General features: G+C 42.2%; 1 protein-coding gene and 1 long non-coding RNA gene across 2 annotated transcripts in view; one reads left to right on the top strand and one right to left on the bottom strand.

Annotated features, from left to right (window-relative positions):
- LOC128851623 (uncharacterized) overlaps window positions 1–15,751 on the bottom strand; it is a 36,743-nt gene extending 20,992 nt beyond the window's left edge. Inside the window, exons 1-2 of the long non-coding RNA XR_008448971.1 lie at window positions 15,283–15,751; window positions 8,138–8,200 (exon numbers count right to left, since the gene is read on the bottom strand). This is a non-coding gene — a long non-coding RNA (uncharacterized LOC128851623). The remainder of the gene's footprint in view (window positions 1–8,137; window positions 8,201–15,282) is intronic.
- A 77-nt stretch (window positions 15,752–15,828) lies between these two features.
- Window positions 15,829–17,592, top strand: part of REV3L (REV3 like, DNA directed polymerase zeta catalytic subunit) — a 120,697-nt gene continuing 118,933 nt past the window's right edge. Inside the window, 1 exon segment of the mRNA XM_054061905.1 lies at window positions 15,829–16,151. Within this exon segment, the coding sequence (XP_053917880.1) occupies window positions 16,013–16,151 (139 nt within the window). The 5' untranslated portion in view covers window positions 15,829–16,012.

Genomic DNA, 17,592 nt, shown 5'->3' with positions numbered 1-17,592 from the left:
GAGGAACATTGTACCCTGAACAGAGACTACTGAAATTTGAGTATTTGGGATATGGATCATTTTGGCTGTGCTTCCCAATGTGACAAATAAAGCTGAAAATAATAAAAAAATACTAGTACCAAGATGCCAATGCTTAAATCATGGTGATGGAATCATGACGTGTGTACCTATAAGTTAGGAACAAAAAATTCAAGCATGACCATTCTGACACAAAACTATTTAGAACACCGATTCATTATTAAAGATCTGTGAAGGCCACTCAGTTTTTTTTTTTTCAAGATTACACTGACAGAGATTGAACTACATGTGAAATCCTTCAGAAAATGCCTAAAATATAACATAGCCAGAGACTGTGTTGACTTCCTTTGAGCTCCTTTCAAGACAGGTCTTTTGAGCTGATGTATGGCAGAGGAGCCCAATAAGCTGACACTGAGCTGCAAGGGGCCAAGATATAGTGCGGAAATCTCTATACCCTTATGTGAATATGCCATGTTCCAGGAAGATTTGGGGAAATCTTTGATGGGGACACTCCATATCTAAGAATAAAACTTTGAGGGAACACCTTAAGTAATCATGATATGATTTTCTCTAGCAAGCCTCTAGCATAGAGTTTCTTATGGAACATCATAGCATAGTGCAAAAATTTGCCCACAACTACATTCTGGACATAATTTTTAATGATAAAAGTGACTGTTCACTCTGTCTGGAAGAAATGTTGATTAAAGTGTATACAGCTTCATTTGTAATATAACACTTTCATATAAAGTGTACCCTCATGAGTTATGAGTATTTTACATCTGATGTAATAACTATTGATGTATTTTTCAGCTAGGAGTGACCACTTCTGTGTTTTGAGTTAGGAAATCTGCATAACATTAAAATAAAATTATTCAAGTGCCATTTTAAATCAAAATGAAGTAGGTCACTTTGAAGTCAGCTTTGATGGACAGTTTTGTTGGTGGGTTTTGTTGTTTTTTTTTTCTTTAAATGAGAGCATGAGTTTGTTCCCTCAGCACCACTTAATCACTGGTAACTTTCATGAGGAGCAAACAAAAGGCCTCTTTTATTTATCCATTATGTTCTTAAGAGGTGAGAACAGCTTGATGCAAATGAAAATCATTAAAGCATTCTGCACTACCATGAACTCTCTGAATATCTGTCTATGCAAATGTAGCACATAACCCACTGAAACTGCAGCCTCATGACCTTCTGCATTGAAAATCTATGCCTTATGACTCTCTTAACAGTTAAAATACTCTCTATGGCGTGCCTTTGGATAAGTGCTTGGTTTGGATAGGTGTGGAAACGGAGTGCAAGCCATTACACTGAAACACATTCAGTTTCAGATACCCCTTCACTTTGACTGAGCAAGGGGTAACACCAGATATATCAGATTTGTAATAGTGCTACTGTATGAATAATAAGCTAAAACGCAATTGCACAGATCTGATCCTGTGTGCAATTACACCCACAACTCCACTCAAATGAACAGTTCCATTTAAGACATAATGAACATATAATAATGCAAAACCCTAAGTGGTTTGTAGGATAGGGGCCTAATTAGATATAAAACCTACTGACCTTATTCTTTATTTTTGTCCTTTGTGTAGCCATTTATGCCCACATGAACGGCGTACTGAACACTACTATTCACACTAAGTAGCACACCACTCAACTGACAAAGATGGGTGAATGTATGAAGCTAGAGAATTAAGACCTCCAACAGCAGTACCTAGCAACAGAAATGCATCAGAACTCTCGCATTCTTAATAGTTTTAACCAGACATACGGATGGTAGCTCTGACGGAAGGTTACAGAAAACCATTTATTGCTGTTCAGTCTCATTATCTCCTGGATTAAATTTATGTCAGTCATGAATCACAAATTTACATCTGCTGCCCATGAACTAGGACTAAGTCTTGGTAGAGGTTAAGGATATCTCCCCCTCTTTTGGGACATGTATGTTTGTTGCATGCTCTTACATAGAAGTGGAGCGGTTAGGACACTGTGTTATGCACTAGCATACCTGAATAGGCAACATTAGATTAAATTCTAGGCTTTCCACTCCTTGAAGAACACCAAACCTGTCTCCTAGGAGGGTGCCCCTGCCAGCAAATGGTTGCATGTGAAGCATCTCTCACCTCCAGCCTGGGTTTTTACCAACTGGTGCTGAGGAATGGAAAACTTAAGAGGCCAAAAAGAATAAGGACACTTCAGTTTCCTACGCCTGCTTATGGCTTTTCATTAAACAGTAATTGTACAGCTTGCATACATAGTATTGAGGGTAGGGACTTCTAAGCAAGTGCCCTCACTACTCATTTATTTGGACACTATGAAAATTAATTAGTGTATTTGAAGAACTTAGAAAAGAAAGAAATCAGTGGGACTTAAGTTGTGTTCTGGATTTGGCAAATCGGTACATTTAAAAAGCCTTACCTGAGACACTGCTGCATTGCCTCTACTGTTTAGTAAAGCAGTACCAAGGAATAAGCTTGAAGACCTGGCTGTTTCACCACCCACGCTGTTAAGCTGCTGGCCTGCTATGGGGCAGTTTAGGACCACAACAACTGTGACATCTGAAACGGTTCTCCCACATTGCTCAAGGGACAGCATTTGGAGGCAGAGAGACACAGCAGTCTTTCCAGCCCTTTTTTTATTTCACAGTATGGATGTAATTTTTGGTGATAAAACACTACAAAGATGTCAACGAGGAAACTATGAATTCTGCTGTCACAGTACAGATCATGCCAAACAATTTGGAATTTTTAAACCTTTGAAGTAGCAGAATTATCGTTTTATATATGATTAAATTAAAATAACTTTAAAAGTTTTGTTTCTATTCGGGACATATAAATAAATTATGCTAACAACAATACAATATTTACAGAAACATTGTGCCTCTAACATGCTCATTCATCTCCTTTTCTGACAGAACATTCAAAAAAAAGGATATGTTTCCAGGTAGTGCACTTTATCCCTTTTGTCAACTACCGCTGATATTTTCTCTTTATCTGATTGAATTTTACTTCTAAACAGAACTACTTAATCTAAAAAATGCTAATACTTTCAAAGTGTGATAAAAAATAAAGCTCCTTCGGATAAGCTTAGAAAACATGGATGCTGTTGATTTCTTTGGTTTAAAATAAGCAGTTTCTGAAGTACTCCAGGCAAAAAGCAGTTCTGTGCCAGTCAGGAAAAGAACAAATTGGGGAACTGACTAGAAATCTCGTGCTGGAGCAATAGAGAGAAACTCAGGTTACTGGTAGTGAAACCCTTATCACAACACAGGTTTAAAAAGCTGCAACTAGAACACGTGGTCTTTAAACACGGTTTGGGTTTTTTCCTAACAACTAAGAAAAGGTGGAGAAATTTTGGTAATTTCAAACAAATAGATATTAAAAAACCCAAACCAACCTTACAGTAATTTGAAAAGCTTATTCATTACAGTACAAAAATACAGTCTGTTTTTTAATGTGTACCTAAAGATTCACCCAGAACAGCCACCATAACTCCTGTCTTTAGACAATGATGAAGAAAAACAATCAGGGGATGCCAGAAATGTATTGTCTAATGAAAGACATACCCATTTTTCTCAGAGCACAAGAGGCCTTGGCACTGACAATTCTTTTTTTCAAATGCCTGGTCCTAATGCCTTACTTCAGAATAGTATGGTTTTCCAGATAATCCCATAACTACATCTGATTTACTGACTGATTCTCTTCTGTTTCCTTTTAAAGATAAAGAATGTGTTTAAAGCTTAGTGTGAGAATGCGATCACTTCTTGGAATGCTCTCTTCCCTCTCTGAATCTTAAGACTTGTTCAAAGTTGATAATTTCCTATTTTTCCCTGCATACTAGTACTTCTACCCAACAATCATTTTCTTCGAAAAAAGCATGGTCCTAATGCGGACACATCACTTAATAATTAGAGAAAAAATTAAAAAATGAAGTTGTTAAAAGCCTAAGTCCCATCCTCAGAAAAACAACTATGCAAAATACTATCTCCACAAAATAGCTTAGAAAGCACCATTGGAAAATGAAGGTGGAGGTGCAGGGGGTGGGGAGACTGGAATATGGCATAGTACTTGATGCTTTACAGATTTTGACGGCAGTGTTGTTTAATCTTATAAGCCAAGCCATCTAGTTCCTGCTTTTGGATGAAAACAAGTATCACTGATTTTCTAACTAAAGCAGCTGCAAGATTACTCAAGAGACAGCAGGAAACACACATGATATTATAACAGAATCCAGTCTCCATCACTTAACTGCACAGCTTCCAGAGAGAATGTATCCAATTTCTGTACTTGACTAGGGGTCCATAAGCAACACACATAATTTCCCTCCCAAGCATCTGGAAACAGAATCATTGCATCTTACCTTTCAATCTTCCCTAACTTCAATTAACATATTACATCAGATTGGTAGATCAACTCTCTAGATTTGCTTTCTTCCCAAGTTTGTATCTCCAACTCTACCTGTTTCATGCTTTCAGATATAAAACAATCAATATACTGGTTAGAGAATTAATTTTATTTGCAAGACTCCAAAATTGTTGAGGCAGATCTGTGTGCTAATAGGGCCTATATGATAATAGTGCCATCCTTTGGCAGCTACTACTAAATTGAAAGATTAACAACAATAATAAAACCAAAACAACAACATCATGTCAAGCAGACTGAAGCATTTATAAAGGGAGTATTTTTCTAGGAATACCATATTCAGGATGAACTTCAGCTCCAGTGATGTCTTACGGGGATTACCTGTACATCAGTGTTTAAATTGCCTTTTTCCCATGTGCCATATGCCTAGCAACATCTTTTTGGTGCACTGCATTGGGACTCTTGTGAAGTGTCAGTATTATTAACTGGCATAAACACCAGTATTTTCATCTTAAATGTAGGCATGCCTTGATTCTGGAAAGAGTAAGAAGTGCTAATTGTGTTTAACTGATGGATGTTACACTAAAATAAAATGTTACTCGTCTCTGACTAAATATCATATACCTAGTAAATAAATATATGGTATTTTGTGGCTTCCTGCACTTTATAAAGATGCATTTGAAAGTATGCACACCATTCTTCCCCCCCCTCCCCCCAGCTTATAAATTACCATTAAGATTGGCATTGAAGGAAGCAGACCTTTAAGAAAGTTGAAAAGTCCCTTAAATGCAAGTACTGGGTAAAAAAAAACCACCAGCAAAAAGTGCTCAGCAAGTGAATTTTTAAAACTAGGTTTCGGTAGTCATGAAATTAGCTTCTTAAGCATCTAGATAAGAGAACTACCTTTGAAATTCTAACCTACAATAGACTTAATTTCAGACCAAGCTTTAAAGGACAACAGCATACTAAGCAATATTTAGCTTACAGTAAAACAAACAACAGCACTTATCCAGAACAAAATACACAGAGCAAAGGCAAGCTTTAGATATTATACAGCTCGATTTTAGAAAAACATTTGGTACTCTCATGAAACCTCAAAAATTACTCTGAATGTGCTGGATAGGTTACAATGCTGAACTACAGGTGCAAGGACACAAGGACTGCATAAAAATTCTGAGGCTTAAGGAAAACAGTGAATATTGTAGGGCTTAAGATAAAACTGTGAGGACTGTCAGCAAGTAAAAGAATCCTAGGATAAAGGACAAGTATCAACGAATCTGTATGTGTAGTGCCACAGGAATTCTTGTGAGGCCTTGCTTTATTTGACATCTTCATTAATCCCCGAGAGGTCACAATGCAGACAACTTTGAGGACACTGAGATACCTTAAAGTAACTTAGCGTGACTAAAATACAGCCAGGAAACAGTAAAATGAAATTGAGCACAAGAAAAAGCAAGCTGCTCTGTGGAAAAGACTGAAAGAAATATTCTGGAACAGATTCTGGAATATATTCAATAGGATGGGAATACCCCAAGGGCATAATATTTGTAAAGGATCTAAAGATAACAAGCAAGCAGAAATAGATTTGTAACAGAGTGCCAACACAGAGACTAATTCAGTTTTTTTCTTGCATACTTGGAAGCACTGAATCCTAGAGCAGGAAGGTAACAGTTTCTCTACACACAGCTGTAGGGCAGACTGCAGAACATTTTATTTGTGGTCAACCAACAAAGTCCTTCAAGACTCTCGGTGGACCAAACACTATTACCCTCAGGTAATTAATTCTGTCCTACACACAGAGGTCATACAGATACCTGAAACAAAGTAAAATAACCTAAGTGGAGATAAAGCATACATTTTTCATCCATGCACTTTACAACCACACTGGAATTCACCAATGAGCTCTAGGCATATTATGAGAAAGATCTCTGCAAGTTGGATGGAATTCACATAAAAATAACAGAAATTCTTTGGTAGCTGGAAGACACAAGAAAATTACACAAACCTCAATAGGTGTTAACCTTACCTGCTCAAGGTAATCAGACAAGTTAAAAATGCTTTTTTCTTAACATTCAGTTTGTTCTGGAAAATTATTTCACAGGAAGATACATCAAGAAGGAAAAATAATTATTTGAGGTGATAAAAGGTTACATATACATTCTTAATTAGGAACAGAGAGATTTAGGCCACACAGGAAACACACTGAGTTCTAAACTACAGGTAACTGTCCTAAGTGAAAAAAATAACAGGCATCTGAAACAGCAGCATAATGTATACATCTGTACATTACAGGGACCGGTACTGACAGAGGTGGGCAAGGCATTTAATGGAATTGTGCCATTTCTAATTTAATCTTAAACCATTTTAAGTTTACTCCTATGGCAACACTCCTCTCTCTTTTTGGATAACTGATGGCTGTATGTAATCTATTTATTGGACTGAGGTTTCTTTTGCTTTGTCTCGTGCATGAATGTGCAACGCTTTTGTAAGTCAGGCTACATGGCAGAAAAAAAGACAGTATCTAACACTGAATGGATTTCACCATTTACCATCCAGCCTCATTTCTGTGATGCACTCACAGAAACACATTTCACATTTTAAAACAATAAAAATTCAAATAATAACCACATACACGTGTATATTTGACTACATAAGTTATAGGAGACTGATAGGCCTTTTGGCAGTTATAGTACTTGAAAATTTTCCATAGTGAAATCTTTTTAATTACTTACTATTTGAACTATTTGAGCTAAATCTCTTCAAACCAGACTTATTTCTCAATGGAGATTTTCACTAAACGCTTCAGCTATTTATCAAAACTAGAATATGAAAAAATATGTTTCACTTGCCTGTTTAAAAACAATTCTTAAAACCATCTACCTGAGCCGCACTGTATGGAATAAAATTTGGTAGGGATATGTACACATGCAGGTATGGGAACATACAAATTAAATGCACTTTTAAAATTAACAAACTGCACCCAGTCACATAACCTTTCTCCTGAGAAGACAATGGAAGAGTCAATCACATACAACCTCGAGTGGCAGCTGTTGTGAAAATAAACCCCTTACTTTTATTTTTACAACAAAAGTTCTTAAAATGCTCAATTATTTTTCTCTTTCTACAGCACTACTTGCCAGTAACTCTCACTGTCAAACATACCACTCCCACAAATAGTATTAATGTTCAAATGTTACGTCATTACACATGATCTTTTCTATACCCAACTTTTTATAGTCATTAGACCCAAGCATTACACAACAGTTTTTTTAATTACATTGATTCAGCAATGCCACTCATAAAAACAACTCTAGCACTATTCCTCAGTTATCTAAGACGTAATCAGTTCATCTTAAACAAATCTAATCTACAAAATTCTCATTGCAGTGCATTCAGTCACTAAACTTCACTTAAAACTATACCATTAACTGTTCCCCAATGTGTGTTCTTGTTATACTAAACTTAATTCCTTATGCAATCATATAAATATTGTGCTCTTGACAATAGGTCATTCTCCAGTCATAGGAGGGAAACAATCCTTTCTTGACATGTAAAATTCTATCAGCACATAACAGAGCAGGAATCTCATCTTTAGAATTAAAATTAGGTGTTTACAGACTATTTTCTCACATTAAGCATAAGCTGCTTCTCAATTAAATACACTTCCTCAATTTTTTAAAGAGGAGATACAGTTCTACGTTGTTACACGTGTAGTTTATTCACGTTCACATCTCAGTTTACATAATTTTCTTTAATACTTATGCGTTTTCCTGTACACGCGTTCGCTGGTGGGATGTTCTGATAGGAGACAACAGCCAGACCTGGAATTGTTGGGGAAAAAAAAATGTTATTTTAAAAAAAAACCCCAAAAAGTTGAATAACATTCAATCAAAACTTCTGTTTGAAATACAAGTTACTAAACGCAAATACAACCCAGGAAGCAAAACCAGTCAAAGATGGCTTTGCATTTTCATATAAACATTACATATGCGAATTTGTATATTTATACACAACTCATTGTGTATATATGAATATGCACATAGATATGGTGTGTAGATATGAACATACACACCAGGCTACAATACGTATTTTAGCAGGGTTGCATTTTGTGCTACAGTCAAGATTTCTGAAAGAGAAAGCTAAACCATATCCTTGGTGTACGATGCGTTTTATACAAGAATGATGACAACTCCTTTATCCTATGGCTAAATTGTCCACATTAATAGAGGAACATTGAAATGTTAGTTGAACTATATGTGATTTTTCTAGAAGGTTGATCATCAGCTGCAGTCATGAGCGATAACCAGCAAATATCACACAACCCTTTTCATAATCACATCAACCTCCATATTAAAACCTGTTAAAATGCTCTGCCCTGCTACTTTCACTGAGAGAAAAATTCATTCCTCCATTGGTTAGAAACTTTCTTTCATGGCCAGTTAATTTCCAGTTTATATCTAATCATTCTACATCAACACTGTTCTTTGGCTTAAATATCTTTTCTTCTTGCTCACTCTAAAGTTACAGATATACCTACAAAGTACATTTATATTCTCTTATCTTTTGTTTTTCTAGATGAAGCCAACTGATTTTTATCTTCTTCATAAAACAGACTTTTCCATATGGAAGATGTTATGATACTTCATTATTCCAATTCAAACCACACAATTCTTCCTATACGATTGGCCTGTTCTCCTGCAAACTTAAGGTTACCAGCAACTTTTATTTATATGCTAAATAGGACTACACTAAAGACATGAAATGGGCAGACACTTCCTGTAGCCAAATTTCAGTTTTATAGCTTCCTTTCAGCACAATCCACTGTCATTTCCCATCAGCAATTCTTTTTGTTATGCATTCTACTTAATTTCTCATATGGTACTACATCGAATCTTTCCAGGAAGTACAGATTAAATCGCCTTCATTTCCTTTGCCAATAAATTATTTTTTTTATCCAAAAAAAATGCCCACTTACGTCAACAAAATCTGCCTCTACTGCACCAAATATTTTTTTTTCCTACTTCTATGCCATTGCTTATCCCATGCTACAATTTGTTTCCTTCACCTCAGATACTGCAGCAGTTGCACGTAACACTTCCTTGGGCTCTCCTTCAAACACACTGTTCCAATCAGATGGCATCATTCTTGCTCTGATAAAAGTTTTGCCAGAAGACTGATTTGATATTTCTAATATTTTCATAACTGAGACCTGGGTTAGTTTTCCCACTGGGTTTCTAGTGGCAAGACATTGTTGGTGTAAGGTCATTGATTAAACATGTGAATGCCCTGCTTCTGACAGAACCTGACTGTGTTCCACTTCAGAGCCTACTGCCTCACCTGTATCCATTCATTGAGTATAAAAAAAATACATATCTCATTAATTAGGAGCTTAAGCATTATTTTCAAAGCACAGTTACCTCCACAAATGAATTCAGCAGCCCAGAGGGCACTTCCAGTCAGTTTGGTATCCACAAGTTGCTCAATTCCTTGCTGTTGACATGCCATCCTTAAATTTTATCTGATAACATCCAGACAGCACTTGACTCTCCACTGGTATGAGGGGCATGCACAACATAGCCTCAAATTCTAGTGTAAGGGGGCCTAACCAGAGAATAAGCAAGGCCCACCAGGACTTTCATGAGGAATCCTCCTGTGTATCTTGCCTCTGAGGTCTGGTCTAGTAATCATTCTTAAAACATTGAAGACGACCACAAATGAATCTTTCAAAATATTTTCCACTGCATTATTTCATCCATTAACCTATTGCTAAGGCATCCATGTGAAATGTGGACTTGCTTTCTGCTGGACTTGGAAGAAAGAGCTATCTTTTCTTATTCCTTTATCTCCCAAATACGACAAAGGTTGTACTTGCTTACATACCCAGCTCTACAAAAGGACTACAAACTGAGAACCGTGAGAGAAGACTTCAGCCTTGCTCCTTTGGGCAAGGGAATATTCAGTTCATATGTTCCCAGCATTTCTAGACAGCTTCTCATTCAGTGCACTCACTTTTGTGGACTGAAGGCTACTTCTTGCCCTGAGTGTTTAAGGACCCTTATAGCCAAACATGAGACTATAAATTCTTATACGTGGCAAAGTATGTAATGGTTTGGCAGTCCAAAATTAGATGGTGTAGCACCAAGTATCTTAGTCTGAAGATTTAGTCTTTTTTTATTCACTTGGTTTGTGAGGCACACTGGGAAAAAAACTTCCTCTCTAATGTAGATGGCCTGACTGTCTGGGTCGGCATATCAACTGGGTAGACCACATGCTACTCCTGATCTTTGTGCTCAGGTTGTCTCCATGCAGAAACCATGTTTGTGTAACCTGAAGAAACAGCACCTGAAGATGGGGGCCACACTCAGCTCTCATTCTGAAATATAATTTGGCTAAATCCAGGCCATTTCCAGACTGAGAGAGCACTTAAAGGTTTCAGACCACAGACCTGAGAAATACTGAACCTCCTAGAAATCAATAAGAACCCAAACACAGATATGCAAGTTGATTTTGAAGTTAAGATGCACTGTTCAAAATTTTACCTTTGGTATTTTTACCAAATTCTGTTGCATTCTGCTATAATAATTGGATATTTTAAAAATGTGGCTTTTCCCTGGCCCCTACAATGTTTAGTCGCTATATGATCCTTGTATCTGCTCATATTTGCATTTACAATTTTTTGTGAACTGCAGATACCATTTTGTGACCATTTTTTTTTCTAAGTAGGTACACAGTGCAGATTAAAAGAAAGAAAAAACTGATGTGTCTTTTGTTAGGGAAAAAAAACCCCAAAGCTATATTAATTTTACTCTACAGGGAAATACTAACTTTTAAGACAGTCATCAATTATGATGATAACCAATACTATTAATACTCTTTTAACTATTTAACTGTGCATGATTAGAAGTAGTTATATATTCAAGCTTGATTATTTTCATGCAAATACATGGCTGGCTAATGGGGAGAACAGCTGCTGCTTAGCAACTGGAGGAACAGAGAAAAGGGGTGACTTGCTTTATAACAGAAAACTGTATGAAACCATAGAGAGAATCTGTACAGAGTCTGGAGATACCAGGGGAAAAGATACCAGGCACTTTCTAACCATTATGTCTCCTTTTGCAATTACTGACATTCTAGGATGTCAGCATTTTCAGGTAATAAAGGATAAACTGCAAGAAAATGTATGTATAGTAGCTGCATACACGTGGTCATCAACAACAAATAAAACAAGTGCTAAAGACAAACCCTGACACACAAGCTGAAACGCAGTAAATCAGAAACTGGCTTTGTGTCTGTCATCTCCTGTAAGGGTTAAAGATTTAGACGTCAGCAACCTAAACCAGCAATCAACTTAAGCTAACACACGCCAAGACTGGTGGAAGAAATCTTCTCTTTTAATTCCTGCCGCTCAAACCCAGCTCCTGAACTGCCTCCTCCACTGTGCAGCACAGGCTTTCACACACCTGCATAATGAGGCAGATCAGAGACCTGATCTAGGTTAAAACTAACCCATATTTTTCAGTTGGATCACTCCTACGTGGGTCAATTTCCAAATCCAGTCTACTACGCAGCTGTTCAAAGGCTTGCACTGACATTAAGAGGAGGGCAAGGGACCTCCCATGACAGTGTTGACTCAAACCTGTTCTGAAAATATATCGCTACTTTGGTGTGACCCTGCAAACTAACTTCTTGACTTGACTACCAGAAGAATTTGAAAGCAGAAATGCTGTCTAAAAAATGAAGAGAAACTGAAAAGATACAGCCAGAAAGTACGTGAGTTCCAAGTAAATGTCTGCATGACCATATGACTACCACTTGGATTGAACTGCTTATATCAAAAAAGAAAGTCACTTAATTTTTTTTCTGAGAATAACATTCAACACTTTCAGAAATCAAATGAATACTTCATATGATTAGGGTACCGGCCCTCAGTTAGGGATTCACTGCTCTTGTCTCAGCCCTGCCGTCTTCCGTCTGCAACAGTTCTTCCTAACCCCAAGCACAGTTCCCTCTGATTTAATAAACAACCTTAAAAAAATGTAATGAAATAGAAGACTCGGAATAACCGCACTTTAGTGGCTCCTGCTTTATGCTTCTAAAAATTTTCATTCCACCTATCTACACTATTCTGTTGTGAGCAACTGCTCTCTTCAGCAGTTAGATAGATACGAATTTGTGCCTACACCTGACACACAACACTCATTCAGAAGAAGTCAGAATCCTCCAGCAATTTAAAAGCTTTGGATTATATATCAGCCCAGCTGAGGTGTAGATACACATCATGTCATACTGACTATGTATATCACAACAGAATATAGTAGTGGACTGGTATCCCCTTGGCACAGAAGTTCACAGCTGATGTCGTAGCCTAAACTCACACAGGAAGAGGCAACAGAGCACATTTGCCAGTGTTCAAGGACATTAAGCCATTAACAGTGGTGGGGAGATAAAATGCTCAGGAAGTTGAACAATTGTGTGAACAGAAAGACGACAGAGCACGTAACAGAGTAATACAAGAACAGAGTAGTGTCCCAACCAAACTCCTATGGAAAATGAGGGAAACGTATTAGTTAAGCAGCAGTGCAAAATGTATTCAAATAACAGGACTCAGAGATGTTATTTGTTAACATGATACGCCCATAAACCTCCTAGTGATTTATTAGCCTTTGAGAAATTCAAGTATTCATAGGAGTATTCTTGCAGTTTCAAAGCTTTTCTAAATATTAGCCTTGCAAATGTAAATAGCTGTCAAAAAAAATAAAGTTGTAGCTCAGTTATTCTTCAGATACAATGAAAATAGTTTGGGTTTCAATCCTATTTCAACAACTTACTTCTGCAAAGCAAGATTTCTTGATGACTAGGTAGTCTGACTTTTTTTCTGTTTGCATAAAAGTGAGTTTAAGGAGGAAAACAGAAGTGAGCTACAGAAAATAAACAGCTTACAAAGAAAGAGTAGGAAACCAGCTACCCCTGAGCAGACAGGCAAGCTTCCTGTTCATTACAATGAAAAAATGAAGGGTAGCAACTGCCTGACCTGTCTTTTGTTCAAATCTAAACCCAAAACACATGTAAGCAAAATGTGAAACACATGTATTACATATAGGACTTTTGTCGGATTTTATAGATTTGTACGTTTGTCTCATATTATCCAGTCTTGCACGCACATGTAACAATATCATTCTAAGAATATGTAAGAATATTTGGCCTTTTTATAGACTGATCTTCCACACTGCCAAATCTTTCAATATTTGGTGTGGGGTTTTTTCCCTCCAAATCCTCAGCTCTGAGACAAAAAGACTGCAACAGGAATCCCAATTCAAGGCTTTTGGTTATCATTTTAAATGCAAACCCACATTAGAGAGATGGAAAACACAAAACACACTCTCCTAAAGGACCAAAGAAGAGAAATCTAAATCCTTGTTCTACCCAAATTGAGGTTGGGAGGCAAGGAAGCACCTAGCTCTCTGGACTCGCTTCCTCCCGACTAACACAGTTCTTCACAAGGCTGCTGCGCCCACTTCTGCGGGGCTTCAAGAAGCAGGGACCCTGACCCCAGCCTCAGGATGCCCTTCCCCAGCAGAAGAGGTCCGAAGGTTGCATCCTCAGCACCTGGGTAAGACAGCTGGATGCTCCCTGGCTCCCCGGCCAGCTCCCAGCTCGACTTTTATTCCCAAGTTGCAGAAAGGTAATGGGCAACCATGGAGAGAGAGAATCACAGAATGCCAGGCTGGAAGGGACCTCGGGGATCATCTGGTCCAATCTTTTAGGTGATTATAGTTTAAATGAGATGGTCAGGCACCCTGTCCAGCTGAGCCTTAAACGTGTCCAGTGTAGAGGAATCTGCCACTTCCCTGGGGAGATTATTCCAATATTTCACTGTTCTCATGGTGAAAAATTTTCTTTGGTGATCCAATCAAAACGTCCCCAGGAGCAACTTAATACCCTTTACCCCTTGTCTCTTTTCCATGTGACTCCTCCTAAAAAGGGAGTCTCCATCCTCTTGGCAGACACCCTTTATGTACTGGTACATGGTGATAAGGTCTCCCCTAAGCTCTCTTCTTCTCTCCCCTTCTCTTCTCAAGGCTGAACAAACCCAGTTCTCTCAGCCTTACTTAGAAGCATAGAATAGTCTGACTTGGAAGGAACCTTAGAGATCATCCAGTTCCAATCTCCCTGCCATAGGCAGGGACACCTCCCACCAGATCAGGCTGCTCAGACCCCCATCCAACCTGGCTTTAAACACCTCCAGGGATGGGGCAGCCACAGCTTCCCTGGGCAACCTGTGCCAGTGCCTCACCACCCTCATTGTGAGGAAATTCTTCTTTATGTCTAGTCTAAACCTGCCCCTCTCCAGTTTATACCTACTGCCCCTCGTCCTACCGCTACAAGCCTTTGGAAACAATCCCTCCCCAGCTTTCTTGTAGGCCCCTTTCAGGTACTGGAAGGTCGCTCTAAGGTCTTGGAGCCTCCTCTTCTCCAGGCTCAACAAACCCAACTCTCTCAGCCTGTCCTGGTACGGGAGGTGCTCCAGTCCTCTGACCATCCCCGTATCCCTGCTCTGGACCCGTTGCAGCCTGAGGTAAAGGAAAACACTCGCGGCGGGCGGGGGGGGGGAGGGGGGCGAAAGAGGGAGGGAAAGGCTCGCGCTGCCGCGAGGGAGGGGGACGGACGGGGAGGAAAGCGCGCGCCCGGCCCGGTCCGGCCCCGCCCCTCTCGCCGGCTCCGCCCCCCCGCGCGTGCCGCGACCGCTGCAGCCACAGGGGGCGCCGCCGCCGAGGCGCTACCGGAGCGCGGCTCCCGCGGCCCTCTCGTGGGTGAACAGCAGCTGTGGGTTCCCCCGCCTCCCTCTTCCCTGGCCCGCCACGCTTTGGGTTTGTTTCTTTTTTTCAGCGTGCCGCAGCCTCACCTTCCCGAGGCGAGGCGGCCTCGCATCCAAAATGGCGGCCGACCCAGCTTAACCCCAGCGCGTCCCGGCAGCGCTCCCAGCCCGGCTCATCCGCCGCTCGGCGTTCCACAGCCCGGGTGGCCGATCACCGAAACACCGAGGGGAGGGAAGATACAGCGCTGGGAGGGTTTCCCCCACGCCCACCGGCAGCACGGGGCGGGGGAGGCGGGTGCGCTAAGGAGGGGAGGGGGGAGAAACGCACCTCCTCCCCCCCCCGCATTCCCTCAATGGTTACGTCCGTGACATCATCATCATGGCAACAACAGCTGCAGCCCGGAGCCGGGCGGCTGCTGCGCTGCTGCGGGGGGACGAGCTCGCACTGCCCGCCCGGCGCTCGCGGGCGGCCGGGCTTTAGAGCCCGGGGAAAGGGGAGGGGAAGAGAGAGAGGGAGCGAGCGCGCGCCCCGCCCCGCGCCTGGAGGGGCAGAGCAGCAGCACTTGGCGGCGGCGGGGGGAAAGAGAGAGAGATTGAGAGGGAGGGAGGGAGGGAGAGAGCCAACAGCGACAGACGGAGAAGGCGCGTGCGAGGGCGCGCGCCCGTGTGTGTGTGTGAGTGAGTGAGTGCGCGCGCGCGCCGGCGGGCGAAGGAGGGGGAGAGGCGGGCGGGGGCCGCGCTCGCTCCTCGCGGCGCCGTGCGGGCTCGGCGCTCGCTCCCTCCTCCTTCAGTGCGTGTCTCGGCGGCGGCGAACAACATGTTCTCAGTGCGAATCGTGACCGCCGACTACTACATGGGCAGCCCGCTGCCCGGCCTGGATCCCTGCCAGTCCCACTTCCGAGAGGCCCCGACCCGGCGGGTCCCCGTCGTCAGAGTCTTCGGCGCCACCCCTGCAGGTATGGGGTCCCCGCCGGAGGCAGCGACAGCTCCGGCTCTTTGTGGCTGGGTCGCGCCCCTCCGGCCCTCCCCAGCCGCCGTGGCGGGGCTCACCTGCCAGCGGCGGCGGCGAGGTAGCGTCGGGCCCAGCCGGAGCCGCGGTGACTGCGGCCGAGGGGGTGCAGGGGAGGTGAGGAGGGGGGCGAGGCCGCAGGTAGGGGGGGTGGAGCGAGGGGGGGGCGAGGCCGCAGGTGAGGAAGTGGGGGGCGAAGGTGTGAGGGAGTGTGTGTGTGGGGGGGTGTGGCCGCAGGTGAGGGGGGGCGCGAGGCCAAAGGTGAGGGCAGGAGGGGTGAGGGGCGCGAGGCCAGACCCTTGGGCGGGGGGGGCGAGGGGGAATGAGGGGGCGCTAGGCCTCAGGTGAGAGTGAGTGAGTAAGTGAGTGAGGCGGGAGGCCACAGATGGAGGAGGTGGGGGGCGAGGGGCGCGAGGCTGGACCGCGGGGGGGTGGGGAGAAGGAGTCTAGGGAATGAGGGGGGCGCGAGGCCGGAGGTTAGGAGGGGTCGGAAGGATGCAGGTGAGGGCGGAGGGGAGCGGGAGAGTGAGGGGGGCGTGGGGTGCGAGGCCGTAGTGGGAGGGGGCCGAAGGGCGCGAGGACGCAGGTGAGGGGGACGAGCTCCGTGCTCCCCGTCCGGCGGGGTCTGCTGTGCAGATCGAGGGGGCGGTCCCCCCTCCCCCCCGTCCCAGTAAGGGCAGGGTGGCACCGGGCCGGCACAGGGAGTGCAGGCGGCTCGTCTGGGAGGAGGTGGGGGGTATGTGTGCAAAGGGGAGCCTTTGAATGTAGTCAGAAGTGAGACTTGTGTGGCACTTAGAGTGTGGGGGCTGTGTCGGTCTGGGGCTGGCGTGGTACACTTCGCGTAAAACGGTAAGGCATTGGTGCTGCACTGCAGAAGGGAAAGGCCTCACCGCTGGCCACATGTTGCCCCCCCTGAGACCTCATGTCACATTCTGCTTCTTCGTTGCCTCTTCTCTATGGTCTTCCCACGTCTCCAGTGTGTTTCTGACCATCAGAACAAATTTCAAATTAATTTAATATTAGGAAAATCAATTTAATATTTATTTTCTTTTACCCATACATTGAATATCATGTTGCAAAAAACCCTCTGTTCCTTCAGATGTTAGACATGTTAAGTGTCATTGTTTGAGATCCCTTTATACTCATGTTGTGTAATGCTGACTTTGGGAATTAAGGTATTTCTGCATTTTTTATTGACTTACGTGTTGAAAATGAGACATTGGTATGTACATTAGATGTTAGGCAAGACAAAAAAAAAAACGAAATGAAAAAAACCATAATAATGGTATCTTTCCATTCACCCAATTATTATAGTAGAGCAGATTTTATTTTTTGGTAATGGTTTTCTTTCTGGTGCCTTGGTGTTTTTGGGGGGGTTTGGAGTGGGG

Source organism: Cuculus canorus, chromosome 3 (assembly GCF_017976375.1).
Source record: "Cuculus canorus isolate bCucCan1 chromosome 3, bCucCan1.pri, whole genome shotgun sequence".
NCBI classification, from domain to species: domain Eukaryota; kingdom Metazoa; phylum Chordata; class Aves; order Cuculiformes; family Cuculidae; genus Cuculus; species Cuculus canorus.
The sequence above is the reverse complement of the archived record's forward strand: the minus strand, read 5'-3'. Positions and strand labels throughout refer to the sequence as shown.